Source organism: Euleptes europaea, chromosome 5, assembly GCF_029931775.1.
Source record: "Euleptes europaea isolate rEulEur1 chromosome 5, rEulEur1.hap1, whole genome shotgun sequence".
NCBI classification, from domain to species: Eukaryota; Metazoa; Chordata; class Lepidosauria; order Squamata; family Sphaerodactylidae; genus Euleptes; species Euleptes europaea.
In genome coordinates, this window is record NC_079316.1 from 5,262,792 (window position 1) to 5,288,289 (window position 25,498).

A 25,498-nucleotide genomic window follows, 5' to 3' on the forward strand; every position below is an offset into this window, starting at 1 on the left:
AGTCTGACAGTCTAACCCAGTGGTTCCCAAAGTGGGCAGTATCACCCCCTGAGGGGCAGCAGGATTACCTATGGGGGCACCAAGAGGCAAGGGGGCAGCAGGGGGGAGCTAGAGGTGGGTCCTTCAATTGTGTTGTTGGATAGGGTCGGAGGCACTGGGGTTGAGTTTGTGGAATCAAGGGGGCAGTAGCCCAAAAGGTTTGGGAACCACTGCTCTAACCACTACACCACACTGGCTCTTGTTGAATGGGACTTACCAAATGGGTGCATGCACTTGTGTCCCCCCCCCCCACACACACACTTATATCTCCACCTATCAGGAATGGTGGAGGAATAAAGTCTAGTTCAAGCAGAACTTGGGCCATGTCCTCTGCCACGTGTCTCAAACCTTTTGAATCTCCATAGACTGATTCAGGCAATTGCGAGTTAAACTCCCAGGGGAAAGATTGTGCTTGACTTTTGCTTCCGATTCCCTTTCTCCTTGGACTTAACTCCCTTTCGCGGGGCTGGACCTACTTGCCAGATAGAATGGGGCTTCGAATAGGAGATGGAAAAGTCAGGCCAGGGGTGCCAGTCGGACGGCTTGCCAGCCGGAGGAAAGAAGACAAGGCATTTCAGGCAAGGGTGGGATGACAACCCACTGAATTCGGCTGCCCCCTCTGTGCCCCCAGGCCGTGTGACCTAAACTTCCTGTCAGATTGCTCCGGGTATTTGGCAGCTTTTGGCCCTGTCCCCATCGGCCAGCAAGCCGGGACTGCTCCCCCTCCTCCAGACCTGGAATTTGGGCGAGGACCTGCCCATGCCACTCAAAATATTGCTGCGAGCAGAGTCATGACTCAAGCATGGGGGGTGTGTGAGAAAATTTAAGAAGTCACTTCACTTTTCTCTGTTCCTCCTCTGTCTGCAGTACCAAACATTAAGATCAGAGACTATCACAAGTCCCAGAAATTCAAATTCTCCTCCTAAGCCCCTAGGACAAATTATCTCTCTCTCCCCCTAGACTGTTTCTTTAACCCAGAAAATCCCAGAATGGAATGAGGAAGTGGTTTCTCCTTTCATCCAAAAAGGGGCAGAGACCAATCTAGTTTAGATAAGGGAAGCTGAGAAGCTAGGGAAGGAAAACCTTGCTACTGATTAACAGGGTCGGGGGAAGGGAAATAGATCTGTCCCTTTGCATACGTGCAGCCCCAAGGAGCAAGGTATCCAGGCAGATGTGAACTCAAGGCACGCAGCCGGTTGCTCAGCCCACAATCATAAGTACCCTGTAAACGTGGGAGCATTCCAGAACTTTCTGTTCTGCCTCTAAGACAGGGCAGTTCTCTATTTCCGAGCTGTTAGGTCAGCTGCATGCCAGCACCATGTGGTACAAGACGGTGCCAATTTTGCAATCGTTCCTTTGCTGACTCACACGCATCTAAGGCAAAGCCACGCCTAAGCCTCAAATTCTACTAGCTGCTTGCTTAGGCTGATCCCAGCATATGGAGAATTGATTATTTCCCCAGGGGAAAAAATAGAGAACCCAGATGGCTGGAAAGGTTGAATGTGAACCATTTAACAACGGTCGATACAGCAACACCCTCCCTGCATGCCGCCCTCCTTCCCAAACTCCCTGCATGCCTCCTTGCCACACTTCTCCTTCCTTAAGAGACTGGTGCGCTGGCATTTCTTATGGGAGTAGGGTTGTCAACTCCAGGTTGGGAAATTCCAGGAAATTTGGAAGTAAAGTCTGGGAAAGGCAGGGTTTGGGAGGGAGAGGTATCACAGCAGGCTATAATGTCCCAGAGGCCACCCTCCAAAGCAGCCGTTTTCTCCAGGGGAAATGATTTCTGTAGTTGTAAGTCTGGGGAATCTCCAGACCCCACCTGGAAGTTGGCAAACCTATGTGGGAGAGACTCCAGTCCAGATTCCCCTGCAGCCATATAAAGGGTGCTGGACAAGGATCTGGGAGATCCAGATTTTAATCCCCCCTCTGTCATGGAAGCTTGCTGGGTGACCTTCGGCCAGTCACATTCTCTCAGCCTAACCCACCTCACAGGGTTGTTGGGGGGGATAAAATGGAGGAGAGGAGAATTATGTAAGCCACCTTGAGTCCCCATTGGAGAGGTTAGGATATAAATGGAGTAAATAACTATTGAGTCCGCAAACGTAGACACTGCAGTATTCTAAGTAAGCCCTGACAGGGCTTGTAATAGCGAGAAGCAGAGAAAAACTTCTCCAAGACTGTGAGTTCAAGAAAATTTATCAGACAACTTGTCTTAGGCCCTTAACATTTTTTGCAGGTCTACAGGAACAATAATGGATGAGGCAGGTATGCACAGGGGCTTTTTAATATTAAAAACAGCCACATCAGTGGCCAAGAATCAGAAAAGTAGTTTCTACAGGTGATGGCTGTTCTGTTAACCTAACAAGAAGCCACAAAAATGGTAGTAAAAACTAGCCAAACTCCTTTTGACATACAAGGAAATGTGACCTTTATGTCGATACAGCAACAGGAAATCGGCTCTGGCTGTTAGGGAAAGCCTGACCATTCTAAGCCCCACACCCTTGGCATAATTCCAGTCCAGGCTACATTCAAGCACAACACTGAAGCTGCAAATGCAGTCGACAGGAACATTTTTCAGCCACATGCATAACTGTTAGGAAGATGGAATTTTGCCATTTAGTATGGAGATGAAAGCCCTGGCCTGGGTGGCCCAGGCTAGCCTGATTTCAGAAGCTAAGCAAGGTTGTCCCTGGTCAGTACGTAGATGGGAGACCACCAAGGAAGTCCAGGGTTGTTATGCAGAGGCAGGCAATGGCAAACCACCTCTGTTAGTCTCTTGCCTTGAAAACCCTACGGGGTTGTCATAAGTCAGCTGCGACTTGAGGGCACTTTACACACTCATTTTGACCACTCAGCTTTGACAACCTAGGAGTGTTAAGCAAGAACACAACTTGACCTAAGCGAGAACACAACTTGACCTATGTTTAGACAGACAACAGTACCTGTATCGTGATGGCTTATTTGCATTTGTAACCAATTCTATCACCTTTTGGGTCTAACAGGAGAAAAATTCCCATGTGACTTGGTGATGCAGTTTGCAACTCAGCTGGAGCAAGTTAGCACTGCCTGTGAATATGCTAGATACGAGAGAAGGAAAGCAGTGGAAACAGGGGGGAAATACAAATACTTTGCTTAGCCACCAGGATGGGAGCAGAGCAGGGGTTAGGGATAGAAGAAGAGTTGGTTTTTATATGCCGACTTTCTCTACCGCTTAAGGGAGACTCAAGCCAGCTTACAATCACCTTCCCTTCCCCCTCCCCACAACAGACACCCTGTGAGGTAGGTGGGGCTGAGAGAGCTCAATAGAACTGTAACTTGTCCAATGTCACCCAGCTGGCTTCGAGTGTAGGAGTGGGGAAACAAATTCAGGTCACCAGATTAGCCTCCGCCACTCATGTGGAGGAGTGGGGAATCAAACCCGGTTCTCCAGATCAGAGTCCACCGCTCCAAACCACCGCTCTTAACCACTACACCACGCTGGTAGTCATCTAATAAATATTTGCAAGGCTGGCATACATTTTTTTTTTCAAATCAGCAGCTAGATTAAAGCCAGTTTGGTTCAACAAACTGCAGGGTGGACTTGGATCCAGGTCCAAGTGTCTCCTTTGCCAATGGACTTACTGTGAAGCCTTGAGCAACTTACACATTTTAATATTGCGGTGCATTGGTCAGAGTGCTAGACCAGGCCCTGGGGGACCTGAATTCAAATCCCACTTAGCCACAAAGACCGTTAGGTGAGCTTGGGCCAGTCACACTCTTGCTCAACATCACAAGGGTGTTGTGACGACTAAATGGGAGGGGGAGACACAACATATGCCAATCTGAGCTCCTTGACCCCTTTGGAATTCTGCCGCAGGATTTTAAAATGTATAGACTGAGACTGTTCCCATGCAGCTCACTTTCTACCATTACAGGAAAATATGGACATCTCTACCAGAATACACTGCCGCTCTGTTTCTCTTAAGAAGTGGCTGCGCTTTCTATGGCTACAGCCTGTTTCATATCTGTCCTGTCTTCTGAGATATCTGCACACCAGGTCAGAACTATCGCCACGGAGGGGGCAACCACTTGCACCTTCCATTCAAAGACCCTGACATGGAACTAGTTTTACCTGCAGGCAGCTTCGAGCAGAGAAGTTCAAATCTCCCAGCCAGAAAGTGGTTTTCATCCAGTTTTCATGCAGCCCCTCACTGTTCCCCATCAATCTGTGTTCCTTGAAACTACTCAGATGGGGGAGGGGGAGGCAAGAGAGAAGCAACAGCAGCCGTCTCCTTCCCTGGCTAGGTCACCTCTGTCCACCCCTGGCCTGCCCCAAGGCATTCAAAAGATCAAAGGGTGGAACAAAGAGCATTTGCAGCTTGCATCCCTGGAGAGACCTTTATTCTCAGGGAGAAAAGCTATCAGATTATGCTAGGGTGTGGGCTCACCATGATCAAAAGAAAGACATGCAAAACCGAAATAGCAGGTACTGACTGGACTGGAGGAACCGTTCCACAGTTGCCTCTCAAATCAAAGCACAGGAAAGAGACCAAGGTGAGGGCAGCAGAATTCCAAAGGGGTCAAGGTAGACCCCCCCCCAGAAGAGAAGGTCAATGTTTCTTTGAAAGGAACTAGTTCCCAATGCTGGACTCAAACATTCCTTCACTTAGTATGTCTCTTTTCAGAGTCAGATGCTGCAACACAAAGTCTGCATAGAAATTTCACAACCCTTCTGTTCTCTTTTGTGCTTTTTTATCACAATCTGCAAAATTCCGTGTATGAGTACACACACCTGTCACTTTCCAGATTGGAGGAAGAAGCCCCTAGCCCATAAAGTGAACGCTGCAATATAGGCTTTAACTCACACACACACAAAATGATTCTAGGAGTTACCCCAGAAAATTAGCAGCCAGACTAATTTCACAGCTTTCTGGGTTTTGTATGTCAATGACCACATTATCTAATTATTGCTTCCACAAACCCTAACCCTAATGTCTTCAGATTCTTCTAACTTATTTTATGCTATAACAAATGTGTTCTGCTACATCAATAAATACAGGGATAACCTTGGTTTTCTTTTCTTTTTTCCTTTTTTTTGATCACATCTTATACTTCAAATTTAATAGTTCTCAAAAGATACATAACAGATGTGAAATTTAATTGCATCTGTACTGTACAGTACTGATTCTTTCAAGATGCTAAAAAAAGAAGTGGGGAGATGAAGATGAGAAACGATATGGAGTGTTGACTAGCTTTATGCCTTGAACTGAACTGCCCATTACTCAGCTCCCAATATAAATGGTAGACCAGGGTCTTCATGCTTTCTTGTAAACTCGAGTAGATTTGACATCGTTCATGACACATTCCACATCTTCCCATCTACCACCTTCCTTGTTATCGTGGCCTCTTTACCATCCCATTTTTGGACCTGGGTTAACACGTTATCGTCACCTAATGTTACAATGGTCTCTGTTTTTCGGCCATCTATTGTATCTTCAGTGAATTGCTCTCCCAATTTGAAGGAGAATTCTGATGTTTTGAAGGTACTTTCTGTTTTCACTTTGAACATATCTCCGTCCTTGCAGATGATAACATCTGGCTTGGCCATACTTCCCATCTTCCTCATGGCCATGTTCACACCCAGCTCTTTCATAAAGTCCTCGAAGCCCTTGCTGGACTCCAAGCACCATCTGCCCAAGAAGGCATCCAGGTTCGCCATGGCGCGGGGCTTTGCAAGGCTCCGAGCGGACGACCCAAGGAGAGGCTGGGGAAAAGACTCAACTCTGGTTTTCATTACCACAACAAAAGCTAACCTCTAACCTAACTCCTCCCCAGTTTCTCATAACTGTGTTAAAAAGCTCCATTTAATTGAATGTGGTTGGCAGTATAGAAAGCAGCTAGTAAAGAATCTGCCACCACTGAGTGGCACAAAATTATCTATCTATCTATCTATCTATCTATCTATCTATCTATCTATCTATCTATCTATCTTTTTATGTTATACAACAAAACACGCTGGAGTAAAATTATGAATAAGATCTGGGTTGAATCCAGCCAGTTTTTATACTCCGTCAAGCATTGCATTCTCCTATCCAAATACTAACCACAGCCAACCCTGCTTAGCTCCAAGATCTGATGAGATCCTGCCAGCCTGGGCCATCCAGGCCAGGGCAGAAAATAAATCCATTACCCAGGCTCAAAGGAAAGACCCCTTGGTGAATGCTCAGGGGATCTCCATAGATTGCCCACCCCTCACCATCCCTGCCCCCATTTTCATAGACCTCCCTAGTTATTCTCTCCAGTTTAGCACATGACACTTGGTTCTTTCCACTCATGGCCCATCATATTCCTCCCAGGCATCAAGAGGACATTTTATAGTAAGGTTAACCCTATAATCCTAGCCTGTCACATAGTACTAGCTCTGGTATGTGTGACACTCCCCTGCCACACTAGAAATTTCCTATATAGCCACTACTTAACTTTCCTCACCTTCCCAAACCACACTATCTCCATGGGCCCCTTTCAATGGAATGCCACATACTTCCAAACCCTGCCAATTCCCACCATAATAACTCTCTCCTTGCAACCAAACCTGATTTCTTAACTCATGTGTTTGAGTGTGTGTGTTTTGGGGGTGGGCTGTCTCTGTCAGTTGTCTAATGCCCCTCACCCTGCACCCCTAATAAAGCCCCCACATCCCACAACAGGATGCCCCCCCAAATAGGATGGGAAATTCCTGAAGAATTGGGGGTGGAGCCTGAGTAGGGCAGGACTTGAGGAAAGGAGGGACCTCAGTAGGGTATAATGCCAGAGAGTCAACCATCCAAAGCAGCCATTTTTCTCCAGGGCAACACACATGAAGCTGCCTTATACTGAATCACACCCTTGGTCCATCAAAGTCCGTATGGTCTACTCAGACTGGCAGCGGCTCTCCAGGGTCTCAGGCAGAGGGTCTTTCACATCACCTACCTGCCTAGTCCCTTTAACTGGAGGTGCCGGGGATTGAACCTGGGACCTTCTGCATGCCAAGCAGAGGCTCTACCACTGAGCCACGGCTCCTCTCCTACTGATGCCTGTAATCTGGGGATAAGTAATAATTCCAGATCTCCAGGCCCCACCTGGAAACTGGCAATCCCATGGACTCCCCGCCCCAGACCCAGCAGATTTCCAAATGGGCTCTTGGCAGCTCCCTCTGAAGTACTGTGAGCCCCCTCCCCCCAAAAAAACCCCTCACATCTCCCCCCATAAACCTCCAACCTGATCCCTCCACTCTTTCAGAGGATCATGGCTGGGGGAAGAGGGAGGCAAGGGAGAGTGAAGTTCCGGGGTAAAACATGCCGAAGTTTAAAAAACAAACCAGCATTAATCAAAAAGGGCAAGAGTCCAGTAGCACCTTAAAGACTAACAAAAATATTTTCTGGTAGGGTATGAGCTTTCGTGAGCCACAGCTCACTTCTTCAGAAATATTTTCTGGTAGGGTATGAGCTTTCGTGAGCCACAGCTCACTTCTTCAGAAGTGAGCTGTGGCTCACGAAAGCTCATACCCTACCAGAAAATATTTTTGTTAGTCTTTAAGGTGCTACTGGACTCTTGCCCTTTTTGACTACTGCAAACAGACTAACCCACTGTGAATTATCTAAACCAGCATTAAGTTGCTTCCTGCTACCACGCCTGAAGGCTCAATCGTGAGGGTGTCTTGTAACTCTGAGTGAGGCAATTCCACCATGGGCTGCTTGCAAGATCTTAAGAGATGACCTGGGAGACCCCGGGAGGGGGAGGCCGGTGTTGCCGGACCTGCAACCGGGCAAGGAGACCCCTTCCAGGCTCCCGGTCTTGCGGGGGGAAGGGGCGTTTCCTCTCCCCGGAGGGCTTCTGCTTCCTGCCTTTCTAGGGCCTAGCCCGGCCCGGCCCGGCCTCCCCAGCCCGCCACGTCCCGCTCGATCCCCGACGGAGCTCCAGCCTACCTCGGGCTGCCCCGCTTCCCGTCGCCGGCCTCTGGGACTCCCTCGCACAGCGCCAACGGGGCTGAGCCGAACAGGAAGTGCTTCCACTCGGACCCGGCCGGAAGGGACCCGGCAACACTGGTCCGCTTCCTTTAGGCGTCCCTCCGGGGAAACTAATGCCCGATAGTGAAGTTCCGGGGTAAAACTTCCAGCCTCCCCCCCATCCCGCCGGGGGGTTTTCAGAATGGATCGATTGCCTTTCGACCCCGCTTTTCCTCAAGCGTTGCAATTCTCCTATATAATAATAATAATAATAATAATAATAATAATAATAATAATAATAATATAAATATAATATATATTATATTAAATATATATATACTATAATATATTATATATATATAATATTATATATATATATAATATAATATAATATATATATTATATAATATATATAATATATATATAATATATATATTATATTATATTATATATATATATATATATATATATATATAAATATAAATATAAAAAATAATATAATAAATGGACACCCCCAAAAGCTTCCTCGTTGACTTGCTCCCACTCCCTGGCTCCCTCCTAGGGTTGCCAACTTTGGGTTGGCAAATTCCTAGAGATTTGGGGGTAGAGCCTGGGGAGGGTGGGGGTTGAAGAGGGGAAGAGCCTCAGTTGAGTATGATACCAGTGCAGAGTCAACCCTGCAAAGATGCCATGTTCTCCAGGGGGACTGATCTCTGTTACCTGGAGATCGGTTGTAATAGCGGGGGATCTCCAGCTACCTCCTGGAGGTTATAAGAAAAAAACACCTATGCTATAATAAATTAGTGAATATGAACAAATAGCACTGGGCTCAATAGTATATGCAAATTACAAATTTATAAGACCTCAATTTCTACAAACTAATACAACAGTGTATAACTACCACCCATGTGACTACGTAACAAGACAAAACATATTTACAACAAGTAGTACAATTCTACATAAGCACAGCGGCTTTGTTAGGTTTGTTCAATTTCAGTCAACAAGTAAGCAAACAAGTTTTATATGCCTGCAAGGCTAAAGGGTTTTCAAAAAACTCTTCATTGCAAAGATGCCATGTTCTCCAGGGGAACTGATCTCTGTTACCTGGTGTCAAGCCTCAGCAACACATTGCGTTCCTTGCAAAGAAAACTCCTTTCCAGACGTTGCAGCGAGTAAAAAGTTTTATTTCAAAGAGACAGCGAGTTCAGCACGTCATAGAGACAAGGCTAGAATACAGACATGGGGGAGTATCGGTACATATATAGGGTAAATACAATGGGGTTGATTAGGTTATAGAAACAAAGAAATAATACAGAAGTGAACTACCAGTAACGACTTAAGGCAACACATACAGAAAATAAACGCGTGCATTAACTGGCTGATCTTCCCTGGCATTGTTTTGTGGGACCCGGTATCAGATCAGCGATTACCCAGGCGGGTCTCCATTGAGGTGCAGATCTTGGTCAGGAGACCGGGTGCAAAAGGGGCAGGAATGGAGTGCACAAAAACTCCATTTTGTCCGTGGGGGGAACCATCTTATTTCTTATCCGGGGCCGGCAGAGAGCCTATCTGACACCTGGAGATCAGTTGTAATAGCGGAGATCAGTTGTAATAGCGGGAGATCTCCAGCTACCTCCTGGAGGTTGGCAGCTCTAGTCATAATGTCTAGTATTGGACCTTAGAGAAAGGGTATTGGACACAGAACAGACCCAGCTAGCACTACTATAAATATTAACATAAAAATTGCTTTTGGGGTTACTTTAAAGTTTTATACTCTGTGTCCTGCTTAGACCAGCTGTGAAAGGACAGAGATGTGATCTATTTTAATTTAGGCTAAAATACACACGCTAAAATTCTTTAAAAAAAACATTGATTTGCTTCCTGTTACCATGCCTGAAAGCTAAATCATGATTGTATCTTTTAACTCTGTGTTTAAGCAATTCCACTAAGGCTGCTTGCAAGATCTTAGATATGAGCTGCTCAAATTCAGAACCTTTAAATGAGCAAAAATGGCTGCAATCTGGCAAAGAGTTCACTTTTGATCTCACTGCCTTATTGATTGGGCTAAAAGTTCAAAGGAGCAGAGCTGGGTTGCAAAATGCTAATTGAACTAAACTCTATTATAAAACATTAGACTTTGAACTGGCAGGCTCCAGTTCTCTGCTGATGACTCAGTTTTGGAAAATCTGTGCAAAAGAAGTTAACCCCCAAAAGGAAGTCATAGGGTTGTTAACCTCTAGATGGGGCCTGGAGTTATTCTGGAATTACAATTTATCTCTAGAGTTTAATTCTCCTGGAGAAAACATTTAGATTCAAGTCCAGTAGCACCTTAGAGACCAATAAGATTTTTGGGGTATCAGTTTTCTAGAGTCAAAGCTCCTTTCATCAGATATTAGTAGGAATGGAGATCTCTGAGTCTTTATATCTCAGTCAGAAGGTGGGGGGAATCTAGCATGCTATAGAGGTTAAGGTGTCGGATTAGGATCTGGGAAACACAGGTTTAAATCTCCACTTGCTGGGTGACCTTGGGTCAGTCACACACTCTCAGCCCGGACCTTGGCTAATATTTGGATTGGAGACCTCCAAGGAATACCAGGGCTGTGAAATGGAGACAGGCACTGGCAAACCACCCCTGAAAGTCTCTTGCCTTGAAAACCTTATGGGATCGCCATAAATCAGCTGTGACTTGATGGCACACACACAAAAAAGGTGGGAGGGGTCTTGAGAAGGAACTCATGCATAATGTAATTAGCTAGATGAGAGCGGAAGGAAAATGCTTGGGGCAGTCAATTAGCATATGTAGTAAGATAAGAATCCTATGTCCCTCTTCAGTCCTTGGGGGTGGTTTTCCATTTTTCTGAATTTGTAAATGAACAAGTTCAGCAATCTCCCAGTGTAGTCTCCCCTTCAATGTTTCCTCATAGGACTTGATCTCCAGACCCCTCACCATCTTTGTTGCCTTCCTCTGGACACATTCCAGTGTGTCTATGTGTGTGTGTGTAAAGTGCCGTCAAGTCACAGCCAACTCATGGCTACCCCTTTTTGTGGTTTTCATGGCAAGAGACTAACAGAGGTGGTTTGCCAGTGCCTTCCTCTGCATAGCAACCCTGGACTTCCTTGGTGGTCTCCCATCCAAATACTAACCAGGGCTGACCCTGCTTAGCTTCTGAGATCTGTCGAGATCAGGCTAGCCTGGGCCATCCAGGTCAGGGTAGGTCAGTGTGTCTAGATCTTTCTTAAATTTGGGTAGAATAAATATCATCCTGGTGTTTGTTGAATCAGCGTCTCTAATTTATTAGCCTAAGTGTAATGACTAAATCTGACCTGGATGGCCCAGGCTAGCCTGATCTCGTCAGATCTCAATTTATAATTAGATATATAACCAACCAATTGCTAAAGATTGAATCAAATGGATAAGGATTGTAGACCAACCCCCCAGCTCCTAGGTCCAGTTTGGGAGAATTCCTCAAGGGTAGATTCTAATTTGGACTTCTAATTCTGGATTTCTAATCTCAGTGCTAGTATTCATCCCTGGATTTTCGGTCATGGGATATGCACACAGGGTTTTTAGGTGTTCAAAGCACAGTACATACATTGTCTTGCAGTCCTTTCGGCAACCATGTAAGGTAGGTTTATTTATTTACTTCATTTACACCCTGACTTTCCCCCCATATAGAATCATAGAACCATAGGGTTGGAAAGGACCACCAGGGTCATCTAGTCCAACGCCCTGCACAATGCAGGAAATTCACAACTACCTTTCCCGCACACACCCCAGTGACCCCTACTCCATGCCCAGAAGATCGCCAAGATGCCCTCCTTCTCATCATCTGCTTAAGGTCATAGAATCATCATTGCTGACAGGTGGCCGTATGATGATCCTTATACTGTGGCTGGGGATGAGGAATAGGCAATGGGTTGAGTAATGGTCTCCAAGTAATTGGTTCTTGTAGGTTATCCGGGCTGTGTAACCGTGGTCTTGGAATTTTCTTTCCTGACGTTTCGCCAGCAACTGTGGCAGGCATCTTCAGAGTAGTAACACTGAAGTAGTACTCTGAAGATGCCTGCCACAGTTGCTGGCGAAACGTCAGGAAAGAAAATTCCAAGACCACGGTTACACAGCCCGGATAACCTACAAGAACCAATGAACTCTGACCGTGAAAGCCTTCGACAATATTTTGTCTCCAAGTAAGTTAACAAGGCAGGACTCAAACTGGTGAGTTCCTGGTCACAGCTCAATCTCTTAGCTATTACACTACAGCAGGGTCGCCAGCCTCCAGACTAGGACGGCTACTGTAGAGGATAGGGCATCATACCCCATTGAGGTCCTTCCCCTCCCCAAACCCTGCCTTCCCAAGCCTCCACCTAGGATTGCCAACCTCCAGATTGTAGCTGGAGATCTCCCAGAATTACAGCTGGTCTCCAGACAACACTGATCAGTTCCCCTGGAGAAAAGGGCTGCTTTGAAAGTTGGTCTTTATGGTGTTATATCCTGCTGAAGTCCCTCCCCAAACCCCAGCCCACCCAAAATCTCCACCCCACCCCAAATCTCCAGGAATTTCCCAACCCCGAGATGGCAATCCTAGCTCTACCCCCAAATCTCCAGAAATTTCCCAACCCGTAGTTGGCAACTCCAGTCCAGCCTGGGCCTGGTTCTAGTACTTGAAATATGGCTCAAGTACGTGTTTGCAAAGGGCTAATTGTAGCTGCTCTGTAGTGTAGGCGGGCACTTTGTACATTCTCAAGAGAACTCTCCTTTTCGTCACCATTCCTCCATGGCTGAGCCCAGACTTTCAGGCCATGATTAGGGAAAGGCAGAGATTACACCTTGCTGGCTCATGCAAGATGCAGGCCCTAGGCCAAGGCATGGCTGCTAAGGGTCATGGCTGAACTTACCCAATCTGACACGCGCAACACCGTCGCCGACTCCTCTTCCTCTTGGTCTGGATCCTGTTGGTCACCGCCTGAGCCGTGGCTGGCCGTGGGAGAGGGAGCCCGGGTCTCACGCCATCGTGACTCCGAGTCCTCCCCCGATGGCTGGAGAGGGCTGACGGGTTGCAAAGAGCATCCGGGGCACAAATCTCCTTCAGCTGCCCCAGAGAAACGAGCTTCGCACAGCAAACAGCGTTTGGATTTCCTGCTGTGCTTGCGTGGCTTGTCCCCCATGGTAGGGTGAGGATCAGGAAGCCACACTGGAGTGCCCCGAGGGGGGCAAAGGGAGCCGAAAGTGGGCAGATTGCAAATTTGGATTAATGGGAAAGATGGGGAGAGCCGCCAATTAGTTTTTCCTCTCCAGGGAAGGACTTCTGGGTGATTCTGCGGTGGTAGTGCTCTTCTTGGATATGCACCCCCTTTAGAGCCCACAAGGGGGCGACAGCGTTCATGGGTGGGGAGGGGGGAGAGCCCCTTCAGAAGTTGCAAGATATTTCCAGTTGCAATTTGGTCCAGCGCTTTGGCAAGAACTTCAGGGCCCCTTCATTAACGCCCCCTGTTGGGTAGGAGGCCTATCATGCAGCTCATAGGTGGGGTGGGGTTCTCTGGGAGGGGAAAAACCTAGGCAGAGCTGGATTTATGTACAAGGAAAGAAAGATTTGGTTTAGAATCACAGAGTTGGAAGGGGCCACACAGGCCATCTAGTCCAACCCACTGCTCAATGCAGGATCAACCTAAAGAATCCGTGGCAAGTGTTCATCTAGCCTCTGCTTGAAGACTTTACTAGGGAAGTGGTGAGCTCCCCCTCCCTGGCAGTCTTCAAGCAGAGGCTGGACTAGGGTTGCCAACCTCCAGGTAGTAGCAGGAGATCTCTTGCTATTACAACTGATCTCCAGCCAATAGAGATCAGTTCACCTGGGGAAAATGGCCGGTGGCGAAGAGGGACCTAGCAACCCTAGGCTGGACGAACACTTGTCAGGGAAGCTCTAAATGGCCTTTGTGGCCCCTTCCAGCTCTATGATTTTACTAAATTTCAATGTTAAAATAATATGCTGGGGGGGGGGGGTTCATGCTATGAGGTCTTTTAAACTTGATATAGGTTAGGCCTCAGCATGTCTTTATCCATCCCTGGCCCTAGGAATGTAGAAAGGTTTATAGATATAGAAATATGAGATGATAGAAATATGTGATCATAGAATATTTAAAACATTTGTTAGCCATCTTTCTACCTTAAGGAACGCAAAGGGGTTTACAGTGTCAACTAAGAACCATAAGAATACATTTAAAATCTCCCCCACAATATAAAATAATTTAAGAGAGCCAATAATTAGAAAACTAGATCAGAGCACATAAAAAAGTACATTAAAAACAGAAAAGCCCAAATTTAAAATCACACCTCAGGACTGCTAGTAAACTTAACCAACTGCAGTCTGAAATAAAACCATCTTCAGCTGTCTCCTAAAGATTGAAAATGAGGGGTCCAGATGCACTGCCCAGGGGAGGTTGTTCCATAATAGAAACATATATGTGGAAGAAGAGAGCACACGTTTTATCCTGAGCTAAGCAGCTCAGGAGGTAGTGTCCATGGCTCTCTCTTCCCCATTTAAACTTCCAACAACCCTATGAGGTAGGCGCATCTGAGAGAAAGGGACTGACCCAAGGTCACCCCACTGGCTTCATGGATAGGGGTGGGGAATCAAACCTGGTTCTCCAGATTAGTCTTCCACTCTTAACCACTCTACTATGCTGGCTCTCAGTTCTCGCCATTCCCTACCCCCCAAACCTCTCAGCTGGTAGCATCACAAACCCGATGGAACCAGACTCTCTGTGCCTTGGTTTACCTCTTGCTGCCTTGGACTGGCCAGAGTTAGAACTGGGAAATGCTCAGCGGCGCAGTGTTTGATGACTCTCTGTGAAAAGGGAGTTCTACAGCTCTGCAGCAGGCACTAACAACTCTGTAAAGAGGTTGGTGGTGCAGTCCAGTGTGGGGAACAGGACCCTGCTTCAAATCTGGCAGCAGCACGGGGAACTGAGTGCCTCAGCCAGCCTTAGATGGTTATGTATCATTAATAAAACATCTGACAGGGACAAGAAGCAAACTTGGGACCACTGCCGATCCCCTGCCAATAATAAACATAATACAGTACTTTGCATTTAGAACGTTCAAAGCCCAGCCCCTACCTTGTTTTAACCCTCACAACAACCCTGTATGGTAGGTCAGACGCAGGCTTCAGATTGGGCAGTGGGGGGGGGGGGCTGAAAGGAGCTGGCCTGTCTAAGGTAGGGTTGCCAACCTCCAGGGTTGGAGATCTCCCACTATTACAACTGATCTCCATGGGGATCATTTCCCCTGGAGAAAATGGCTGCTTTGGAGGGTGGATTCTGTAGCATTATACCTCATTGAAGTCCATCCCCCAAACCCCACCCTCCTCAGGCTCCACCCCTAAAATCTCCAGGTATTTCCCAACCCAGAGCTGGCAACCCTTTTCTGGGAAGCTCCGGTCAGATTCCTTCTGGGGACTTGCTCGTTCATCGCTCGGCCACAATGGCAGCTTCAAATACTGGCCTCCCTTGCAATAGGGCTGGCAACCAACCTGTGTCTGTAAGAGCACCTGCAGAGACCAGGTGAGGCAGAAGGGGGAAGGCTTTTAAGGCCCTCCTCCCCGATCCACAGCACAGCCGCAGTTAAGGGCAAATCACACTGCTGGAGTTCCAGTCACAAAGCACCAACATTGTGTCTACTTCAGCCCTACGAATTTATATGAATGCTCAGAAATGCTGAGCATTACCACTTATTTACCTTATTTATACCCCACCTTTCTCCCCAACGGGGATACAAAGCAACCTTTATCGTTCTCTTCTTGTCTGTTTTATCCTCCCAACAACCCTGTGAGGTAGATTAGGCTGAGAGTTGTGGTCACTGGGGGTGTGGGGGGAGGTAGTTGTGAATTTCCTGCATAGTGCACGGGGTAGGACTAGATGACCCGGGGGTCCCTTGTTCTATGATTCTTTGACTAGCTCAAGGTCACCCAGCAATCTTCCATGGCAGAGTGGGGCTTCAACCCCGAGTTTCCCAGATCCTATTCTGGTGCTTTAACCACTACACAATGCTGGCTTTCATTTGGTATCCTGACTTAGCCAAGATACAATATTTATACGGGCATCACTTGTCTTATTGCTTAGGTTTACTGAGTGATTGGAAGCTTATTTCCCTGAGTAAGGAACAGCTGTGACAAGCATTGGGTTAGGGTTAACAGCAATCTTGTCTGGCAAGTTCTTGGGGCTTGTTGGCTCAGGGGAGGGGCCATGGCTCTGTGCTAGAGCATCTGCTTGGCATGCAGAAGGTCCCAGGTTCAATCCCCGGCATCTCCAGTTAAAGGGACTAGGCAAGTAGATGATGTGAAAGACCTCTACCTGAGTAGCCCTGGAGAGACACTGCCGATCTGAGTAGACAATACTGACTTTGATGGACCAAGGGTCTGATTCAGTATAAGGCAGCTTCACATGTTGCTTACGGAAAGTGGAACATGGAAAGGTATGCAGAAGGTGAGGGACTATGGCTCAGTGGTAGAGCATCTGCATGGCACGCAGAAGGTCCCAGGTTCAATCCCTGGCATCTCTAGTTAAAGAGATAAAAGACCTTCGCCTGAGACCCTGGAGAGCTGCTGTCAGTCAGAGGAGACAAGACTTCTGGTCTGATTGACTTTTGATCTGATTCAGTATAAAGCAGCGTAGTGTGTTAAAGGGCTGGATCAGCAACAAGACAAACTCATAGGGGGAAATATAGACATATATTAAAAAATGAAAATTACACAGTGCCCTATGTTACATTTCTCGTGAAGTCTTCTGGGTATTCAAACCAACTGGGATTCTGTATAGCAGTTTAAGTACACAGCGAATCTGCAAGTGGTAATTCCAGGTGATGGCTGCGTCAGGATTGGCCTTGCTTTAGACCAGTTCATCTGTGACATGTCAGTGACTGGGCTCAATCCTTTGGGAAGTTCTCTTGCAGAAGCGCAACTGAATAGGACCTGCCCAGCTCCTATTAATGTCAACGGGACTGGCACAGGAAAACTTGCTGACGAAGCGTGCCCAGGCCCTGCCTAAAAGCAGCAGCAGAATTTCGTCCGTAATATTTTACAAGATCACATGAAAAAAACAAGTGTGTTTTGCACAGAGGAGCGTCGACTGGTGTGCAGAAGAAGCACAGAGGGCAGCTGGTTTTGTGGGTCTTTCTGGAATGGTGGCACCTCCTTCCTGGAGCTCTTCTCCCTGCCTCAGTAGTAGAAACAGCCGAAGGCAGCTGCCACACAGAAGAGGCTGTCCTGGGGAAAGGAAAGGAATGAGGATCAGGGAGCAATGAGGTCTGCAGGCAGAACAGAAATAAACTTCAAGAGTCTTTAACTTGTCTGATCAACGCTTTACAATTAGCAAGCGGTCGCTTCTCACCCGCACATCTTCCCATGAGCAGACAGATGACAGCGGGGACCTTGTTATTATCACTGCCACCATCTAATACATTCCTACCCAGGAACTAAGATCACAGGCCCTCCTGACAGTCTCATTGATCAAAGAAGCTCAGTTGATGGCCACATGAGAGAGGGCCTTTTTGGTGGCAGCCCCACGATTTTGGAACAACCTCCCCAGGGAGGTGCACCCGGCCCTCTCACTTTTGATCTTTAGGAGGCAGTTGAAGACGGGGTTTTTTTAGGACTGCCTTTGATTAAATTTAGTAGCATTCCTGAATAGTGGTTTTAAATGTTGGTTAACTGTTTGTAATGCATTTGACTTGATGCGTTTTCTCTATGTTTGTAAGCTGCCTGGAACTCAGTAAGGAAGAAAGGTGGTTAATAAATGTTTTAAATAAATAAAATAAAATATTCATGTAACGCTTTGGAGTTGTCAAAGTATTCTGCAGATGTTATTGCATTATAATCCTTAAAGTAGGGTCAGAATGAGAACAGAAAAAGAACCCCACTGGATCAGGCCAGTGGTCCATCCAGTCCAGCATTCTGTCTCACACAGTGGCCAACCAGTTCCTCTGGAGAGACAACAACCATGCACAGAGGCCGAAACTTTCACCTATTGTTGCCTCTTAGCATTGGGATTCAGACATCTGCTGCCTCCGTATATGGAGGATCCCTTCTGTTACCATGGTTCCATTTGTGTTCAGCACAAGACTCTCCCCACCAATAAAACTGCCAAAAATATTTTTATCCTCTTTGATGGCTCCCATTCTGGTTCACAAATTGAAGATGCAACAGTACATCCATCCACCCTGTATCCTACGGCAAGGCTTTCACACCATGAAGGTGAAGCATCGGCACCGTGGCTCATATGATCACACTATTGCTTCACAGCACATAAAAAACTGTGTTGGGGGGTGGGGTTGCTGTTTTGGGGACTATCTTAGTCTGATCAGGACTGAGCCTGGGCATGAAGCAGATTCAACAGAGCTCCCCAAGCAGCAGGACAGCAGGAAGAGGCCAGTAAACACTTCCTCAACATCATATGGTACACAAATTTAATTTTATATTTATCTTGTACTCCATTTTCATATGGAGAAAGGATTGAGTGGCTTCTTTGTTGCTGCTGCAGATACAGCACAGAGGCAACAAGGCTTCAGCATGGCATGTTTCCCACATTTTTCTGCCCCAGTGGCAGCCTCCTGGGGTGGGGGCTTTTACCTCTTTTAAATTTGCAATTTAAATACCATTATAGAGTTATAATGTTATAACAATCTGTCTGTCAGGGTCTCTGAATTCTAAGCTTTAATTTTTTAAAAGAAGAGCAGCTAGCCCTTTTCATTGTTGAGATATAAGAGGAAAGTAATATCTACATCTGATCGTTTTGATACGCAACCTGTACTCTGGACAAGAGGCCACAGTTAGAACAGAATATGGAGAAACGGAATGGTTTCCAATTGGCAAAGGAGTCAGACAAGGATGTATTTTATCTCCCTATCTCTTCAATCTATATGCAGAACATATAATTAGGAAAGTTGGATTAGATTTCGATGAAGGTGGAGTAAAAATTGGAGGGAGGAACATTAATAATTTGAGATATGCTGATGACACTACATTATTGGCAGAAAATAGTGAAGATCTGAAACGACTACTGCTGAAAGTTAAAAGAGAAAGTGCCAAAGCAGGACTATAGCTGAACATCAAGAAAACAAATGTAATGACTACAGGAGAATTACACAACTTTAAGGTTGACAATGAGGAAACTGAAATTGTTCAAGACTTTCTATTCCTTGGCTCCACCATCAACCAAAAGGAAGACTGCAGCCAAGAAATCAGAAGGAGATTGAGACTAGGAAGGGCAGCCATGAAGGAGCTAAAAAAGATTTTGAAGTGTAAGGTTGTGACTCTGGCCACCAAGACTAGATTAATTCATGCCATCATATTCCCTATTACTACGTATGGGTGTGAAAGCTGGACAGTGAAGAAAGCTGATAGGAAGAAAACAGAGTCCTTTGAAATGTGGTGTTGGAGGAGAGTGTTACGGATACCGTGGACTGCCAAAAAAACCAAAAACAAATCAGTGGGTTATAGATCAAATCGAGCCTGAACTGACCCTAGAAGCTAAAATGACTAAACTGAGGCTATCGTATTTTGGTCACATCATGAGATGACAAGAGTCACTGGAAAAGACAGACATGCTAGGAAAAGTTGAGGGCAGCAGGAAAAGAGGAAGACCCAACAAGAGATGGACTGACTCAATAAAGGAAGCTACAGCCCTCAATTTGCAAGATCTGAGCAAGGAGGTCAAAGATAGGACATTTTGCAGGACTTTCATTCATAGGGTCGCCAAGAGTCAGAAGCAACTTGACGGCACTTAACACACACACACAATATCTACACAAAAGGAGCTAGTGATGTACATTTTTTAAAAAGTGAAAATTGGGAATTTAGAAAACTTCACAGAAATATTATTATAACATTACAATGCTGTAATGATATGCCAATTTTCAAAGCCCTCTATGGGGAGTGGCAGCCGCAGGGGACTAGAGCAGCGAAAATGATAGTGAAGTAGGTAGGACTGGGAAGATCCAGACTTTCCCATCTACATGAGTGCCACTACGGTTTTGATGCAATTTCCCCCAAAATATTGCAGCAACAGGTCTGGTAAAGATTGTAGGAAAAGATAGAGAAAACCAGGAGGGTCACGGAAGCACCACAAAGCTGTGGCGGGCTGGGTGGGTGGAGAAACCCACTTTCCACTAGCATCCAAGCAGGTGCTAGCAACCAGTGACCCAACATTCATGTTATGGAAACAGCAGGGTTCTAATGTGCATAGTATCTATGTGTAGATCACGATGGGTAGCCGTGTTAGTCTGTCACAAGCAGTAGAAAAGAGTAGCAGGCTGCCCACAAACAGTACAGGAGCTGCCAAAAAGTCTCTCATTCTCTTCAGTGCCCCCCCCCCCGAGCCACCTCCCTCTTTCTCCCTTGATATCGTTCTCAAAAGTTCTTTCCTCAGACGTCGCCCCTTAGGCATCACACTGAACTAAAACAAAGCCCAGGCAGGGGTCGCCGCATTTCCATCCCTTGTTAGGCTGGCCTCTCCCTTTCTTTCCTGCCACTTTCTTGTTGCAGTCCGTGGGGCAGGGACCTGCCTTTTCTGGCTTATGTTTTGACATGAAGCATTTTGCCTTATCAGTAGTGATCAGATGTCAAGTTCTCACAAACCAGAAGCGTGTCAGCCACACTTCTCGGGAACATGGGGGTCCCCATTAAAGACCCAACCAGGAGGTCGCCATCTGATGTGAACTGGGCAATGTGTGGATTTTCCATGCAGGTACAGCTTACGTTCAGCACATGGAAAAGTCACACATTACCTAATACAAAGCAGTCAGCAACCACACAAATTGCACTCCTGATACAAGTGGCAAGTGGTTTCCTGCTTCATGTGAACTGTCCACAGAAGACTAATGTCATCAGCAAAATAACAAGAATCCTATAAATGGGTGGAGGCCTGGCTTCTTGGTAGCACACATTTTTTTCCTGAATACTCGTCTGGGGATGACACATGGCAAGAATACGTTTCACTTGAGAGGTGGAAAGTGCCATCAAGTCACAACCAACTTATGCTGACCCTGTAGGGTTTTCAAGGAAAGATGAACAGAGGTGGGTTTGATATTGCCTGCCTCTTCAGAGCAATCCTGTTCTTCCTTGGTGGCTTCTCATCCAAGTACTAACCAAGGCTGACCCTGCTTAGCTTCTGAGATCTGACAAGATCAGGCTAGCCTGGGACATCCAGGCCAGACGAACAGAGGTGGTTTGCCATTACCTGCCTATGCAGAGCAACCCTGGACTTTCTTGGTGGTCTCCCATCACGCCCTAACTAGAGCCAATCCTGCTTAGCTTACAGGAGCTGACGAGATCAGGCTAGCCTGGGCCACGCAGGTCAGGGCACAAATTTCACTTACATTCATGAAAACATCTTGAGCATAGTTGTCTGTATCTGCATCCCAGAAGCACCGGGCAGCCATTCTGAAGAAATAAACAAGGAACCATTGGCGAACAAGGGAAAAGAATCGGCCAGTAACAACCATCAATATCTGAACATCATTCATTGCACAGCGGATAATTAATGAACATTTCCTTCTCCCAGGTCTCCTGATTTGTGAGAGAAGAGCTGGAGAAAAATTAGAATGTAATCATCTGGAGGAAGAAAAACTGGGCGAGGATGTGGACAGCTATCCTCCAGTTGCTGCACAAAGATAGTATTAGTTGCACCAAATATCATTTGCTATCTAACCTGAGGATGTTGAACTCAATTGTTACGAGGGCTAGATATGACATAAATGCCACTTGGTCGGGCCGGGCCATGCCTTGCCAGCCCAGACTGAGAGTGGAGGGGAGCGTGGCTGCCTCGGCTGGATCGCGGGCCGGATAAGAGCTCTCAAGGGGCTGGATCCAGCCCTCAGGCTTTATGTTTGACATCCCTGATATAATCACTTTTGATATTGCTGGTACAGAGTACAACTTGACAACAGATCACAAAACTATTTTTAGAGGAAATGTCAATGGATTCAGCTCAGGCTGTACAATGAACCAAGGGAAGCCCCGCCTGGCTTTTTCGTCATTAACTAAATTTGATTAACTGTAAATGTAGGATGTTTTGCAAGACCCTCCCGTAGAGAAAGAATTGAACTTACCTCACTCCCTCGCCTCTCTGTTCTCCGATCACCACCTGCACCACCATTTTGTATCGGTGAAATCCTTTTTCTAAAAACAGAGAGAAGGGAACCAAACCAATTAGAAAGAATGGAGAGATCTCCTGCCAGATACCCATAGCAAATCCAGATGTTGGACTCATTGGAAAACTCCATGGTTTGTGTCTATGAGTGTGTGCGAGTGAGAGGAAGAGGAGAAGAGTTGTTTTTTAATATGCCAATTTTCTCTACTTTTTAAGGAGAATAAAACCAGCTTACAATCTCCTTCCCTTTCTCCCCCCACAACAGACACCTTGTGAGGTAGTTAGGACTGAGAGAGATGGGAGAGAACTGTGACTAGCCCAAGGTCACCCAGATGGCTTCATGTGGAGGAGTGGGGAATCGAACCTGGTTCATCAGATTAGAGTCTGTCAATCTTGTGAAGGAGTGGGGAATCAAACCCGGTTCTCCAGATTAAAGTCCGCTGCTCTTAACCACTACACTATGCTGGAGGGAGGGGGGGAGAGAGAAAGGATGATGACTGATGGCAGAGAAATGGAGAAAGTACGAAGAAAAAGGCAGAACCCCCCAGGCATGCCTCTTACCTTTCAAGGTGTCTCGGATTTTCTCTGACAGCTGTTTGGTGATGGAGGGGATTTCCTCGGGGTTGTACTGCACGCTAGCTAACTCCTCCTTTAACACCTCATGAATGCACTCTTTCACGATAGAAGAGCGGAATCTAAAAGGGGGAAAGAGAACCCAGGGGGACTAGGCATTTGTGATGTGTACCCAGCCATCAAACAGGCAATGCATTTTACAGAGTACAAGGTGACCTGTAAGGAACTCTGAGATCTAATTTTGCCATCAAGGAGACACCAAAGGGAAGGAAGAGTTCACGTTAACTGAACACACTTAGACTGTTTCAGTCAGGGAGGGAAACAAAGGGATTTTGGGAAAGTCTTCCCTGCAAGGGGGTAGTTTCAGGAGGAATTTGAAGGAAGTGAAAGAGGTGGCATCACTCAAGTCTTCTGGGAGGGTGATCAAGGCATAAGGGGCAGCAAGGAGAAGGTAGAACTGTTTGAGGGGCAGAAGATCTTTGGGAAGGCTGTAAGAGCAAAGAAGGGCAGTGTTTTTACAGTGGTGTAAAGAAAGAAAGCCCTGATCTGGATAGCCCAGGCGAGCCTGATATCAGATCTCAGGAGCTAAGCAGGGCCAGCCCTGGTTAGTACTTGAATGAGAGACCGCCAAGGAATGCCAGAATTGCAGAGGCAGGCAATGGCAAACCAACTCTGCTGATAAATTGAAGAGAACCCACATCAGTCTCCAGCAACTGGACCACATGGGAATAGAGCACAAGATGGCACCTGGTAACAGCATTGGGTTGTTTTTAGTCACTTGTTTTAAAGGTTGAGTTTCAATGGTTTTGTTTTATTATCTTTATTATAAGCTGCCTTGAGGAGGTCTCTGGAGAGGCAGCATAGACATTTTCTAATTACATAAATAAATGGACTAAAAGTTCTTCTGCGTAGCAAATCCAAACCCATTCTCTCTGCACATAGATAACTAGGAATTCAGGGTAACAGGATGTAGCCAGTGGGCATTAGAATGTCAGTGATTAAGGGATCCTCACCTAAAGTTGCCTTAAACCACAAGATTTAAAACATTGTAATAAATAAAGTCACAACTTCCAACGACAGCCAACTCCCAACCTCTCTGCCTTCCAGAGGGCACCCCGTGTCTTCCAACTGCATACTTGCAGCTCAGATCAGCCACTCCACCCACCATCTATAAGATTGTGAGATTGTCTTGTCTTTTATTTTGCAAGACTCAGGGTCTACACAGCATCCACCAGCTGCACTGGGCCTTGAACATTAATTGCCATTGAGCCATTTCGTGACTTGGATTTTGCCCCCAGATCAGCACAATAGTATAACAGAGTCACAGACACTATTTTGAAGAAAAATACAATCAGATTCTGAGTATCTTTTAAATCAAAGTGGGCATGATCCAGCCAAAGCTAAATAACTTTCGATCCTTGTGGGAGTCTGCGGAGCATGCTATAAGCATGAGCTTTGCTCTCTTCCTGTTGGAAGTAATAAGCATAAGATAGATATTTTAAAAGGCAGAAAATAATGCACACTTTACAGGGCCATCCTAAGTAAGTTGGCTCCAAAGTAGCTCACAGGAATCGACGTGTAATAGAAATGACAGGCAAAGCAGCCACCAGTACAATCCAATGCAGTCCCTCCAGACTAAGCCCCTGAGCCTTGCAGGTCTCGAGTTTGAATTTCACCTCTGCCCAAGGTTGACAAACTCCAGGTGAGAACTGATGTTCTTCCAGAATTAGAATTGATCTCCAGACTACAGGAATCAGATCCCAGGGAGGAAATGGTGGCATTGAAGGGTGAACTCCATGGCATCACAGCCCTGCTGAGCTAGCTCCCCTACCCAAACGGCAACTTCCCCAGGCTCCACCACCAAATTTCCTGGAATGTCCCAACTCAGAATTGGTAACCCTATGCCCTGCCACTCGTCTGCTGGGTGAGATTGGCCAACTCTCCCTCTAGGATCGCCAACCTCCAAGTGGTGGCTGGAGATCTCCTGGGATTAAAAGTGGTCTCCAGGCAACAGAGATTAGTTCCCCCATCCCTTTTCCTGCATTGTGCAGGGGGTTGGACTTGATGGCCCTGGTGGTCCCTTCCAACTCTATGATTCTATGACTTGATCCCTTTACATATTAATTATTCTTTGTCAGGGATCTTATTTTAAGAACATGTTATTCAGAATTCTTAATCATAGCGGCTGTCTTGTCTCCTTGATGAATCCTTTTAATGACTTCTAACGTCAGGGGTGCCAACCTTCCAGGTGGGGCCTGGAGAGCTCCTGGAATTACAATTGATTTCCAAATGACTGCGATCAATCCCCCTGGAGGAAATGGCTGCTCTATGGCATGATACCCCACTCAAGTGCCAAATCCTGCCCTCCTCATCACCCCCAACATCTCCAGGAATTTCCCAATCCGGATTTGGCAATCCCATTCTGTGCCACGCATCTGCTAGGTGGGCTTGGCCAAGCGTCCCTCCCTCTCAATTTCTCTGGAAGGTGGGGGGGGGGGGAGAGGACGGGACTGGCCGACCTTGCAGGGCTGTCGTGCAGGCTGCAGCAACATAAGGTGCTGCGAAGCATTCTGAACACCGAAAGTGTCATTTATTAAAGCTCATCCACAATAAGCAACACCCCCCCGCCCAAATATTAACAATTAAAATGACATAAATCTCGGGGTGGTTCGCACACCCTGCCCCTCGACTGACTTGTGGTGGAAGGCCGGCCTCAGACTGTAGGTGCGGCCCGCACTCCCGGGCGGCTTCAGGACCGAAGTCAACACCGGCTCTCCCAT

General features: G+C 46.6%; 2 protein-coding genes across 2 annotated transcripts; both read right to left on the minus strand.

Annotated features, from left to right (window-relative positions):
- Positions 1–5,199: 5,199 nt before the first annotated feature.
- On the minus strand, positions 5,200–5,740 carry LOC130477833 (fatty acid-binding protein 5-like). Its single transcript, XM_056849908.1, has one exon. It carries the CDS (start codon positions 5,738–5,740, stop codon positions 5,375–5,377), a length of 366 nt encoding a protein of 121 aa, XP_056705886.1. The 3' UTR covers positions 5,200–5,374.
- Positions 5,741–17,194: 11,454 nt separating this feature from the next.
- Positions 17,195–25,498, minus strand: DYNLT2B (dynein light chain Tctex-type 2B). The gene is made up of 5 exons (XM_056850233.1): positions 25,413–25,498; positions 22,707–22,840; positions 22,105–22,174; positions 21,373–21,436; positions 17,195–17,263 (listed from the first exon to the last, which is right to left on the minus strand). Exons 1-5 carry the CDS (start codon positions 25,496–25,498, stop codon positions 17,216–17,218), a joined length of 402 nt encoding a protein of 133 aa, XP_056706211.1. The 3' UTR covers positions 17,195–17,215.

Coding starts and splice junctions, on each gene's coding strand:
- DYNLT2B (XM_056850233.1), bottom strand. CDS start 25,498: ATGGGAGAGCCGGTGTTGACTTCGGTCCTGAAGCCGCCCGGGAGTGCG. Junction 22,841..25,412: donor AGGCCGGCCTTCCACCACAA/GTCAGTCGAGGG, acceptor TCCCCCTTTTAG/ATTCCGCTCTTCTATCGTGA. Junction 22,175..22,706: donor AATCCGAGACACCTTGAAAG/GTAAGAGGCATG, acceptor CTCTGTTTTTAG/AAAAAGGATTTCACCGATAC.
- LOC130477833 (XM_056849908.1), bottom strand. CDS start 5,740: ATGGCGAACCTGGATGCCTTCTTGGGCAGATGGTGCTTGGAGTCCAGC.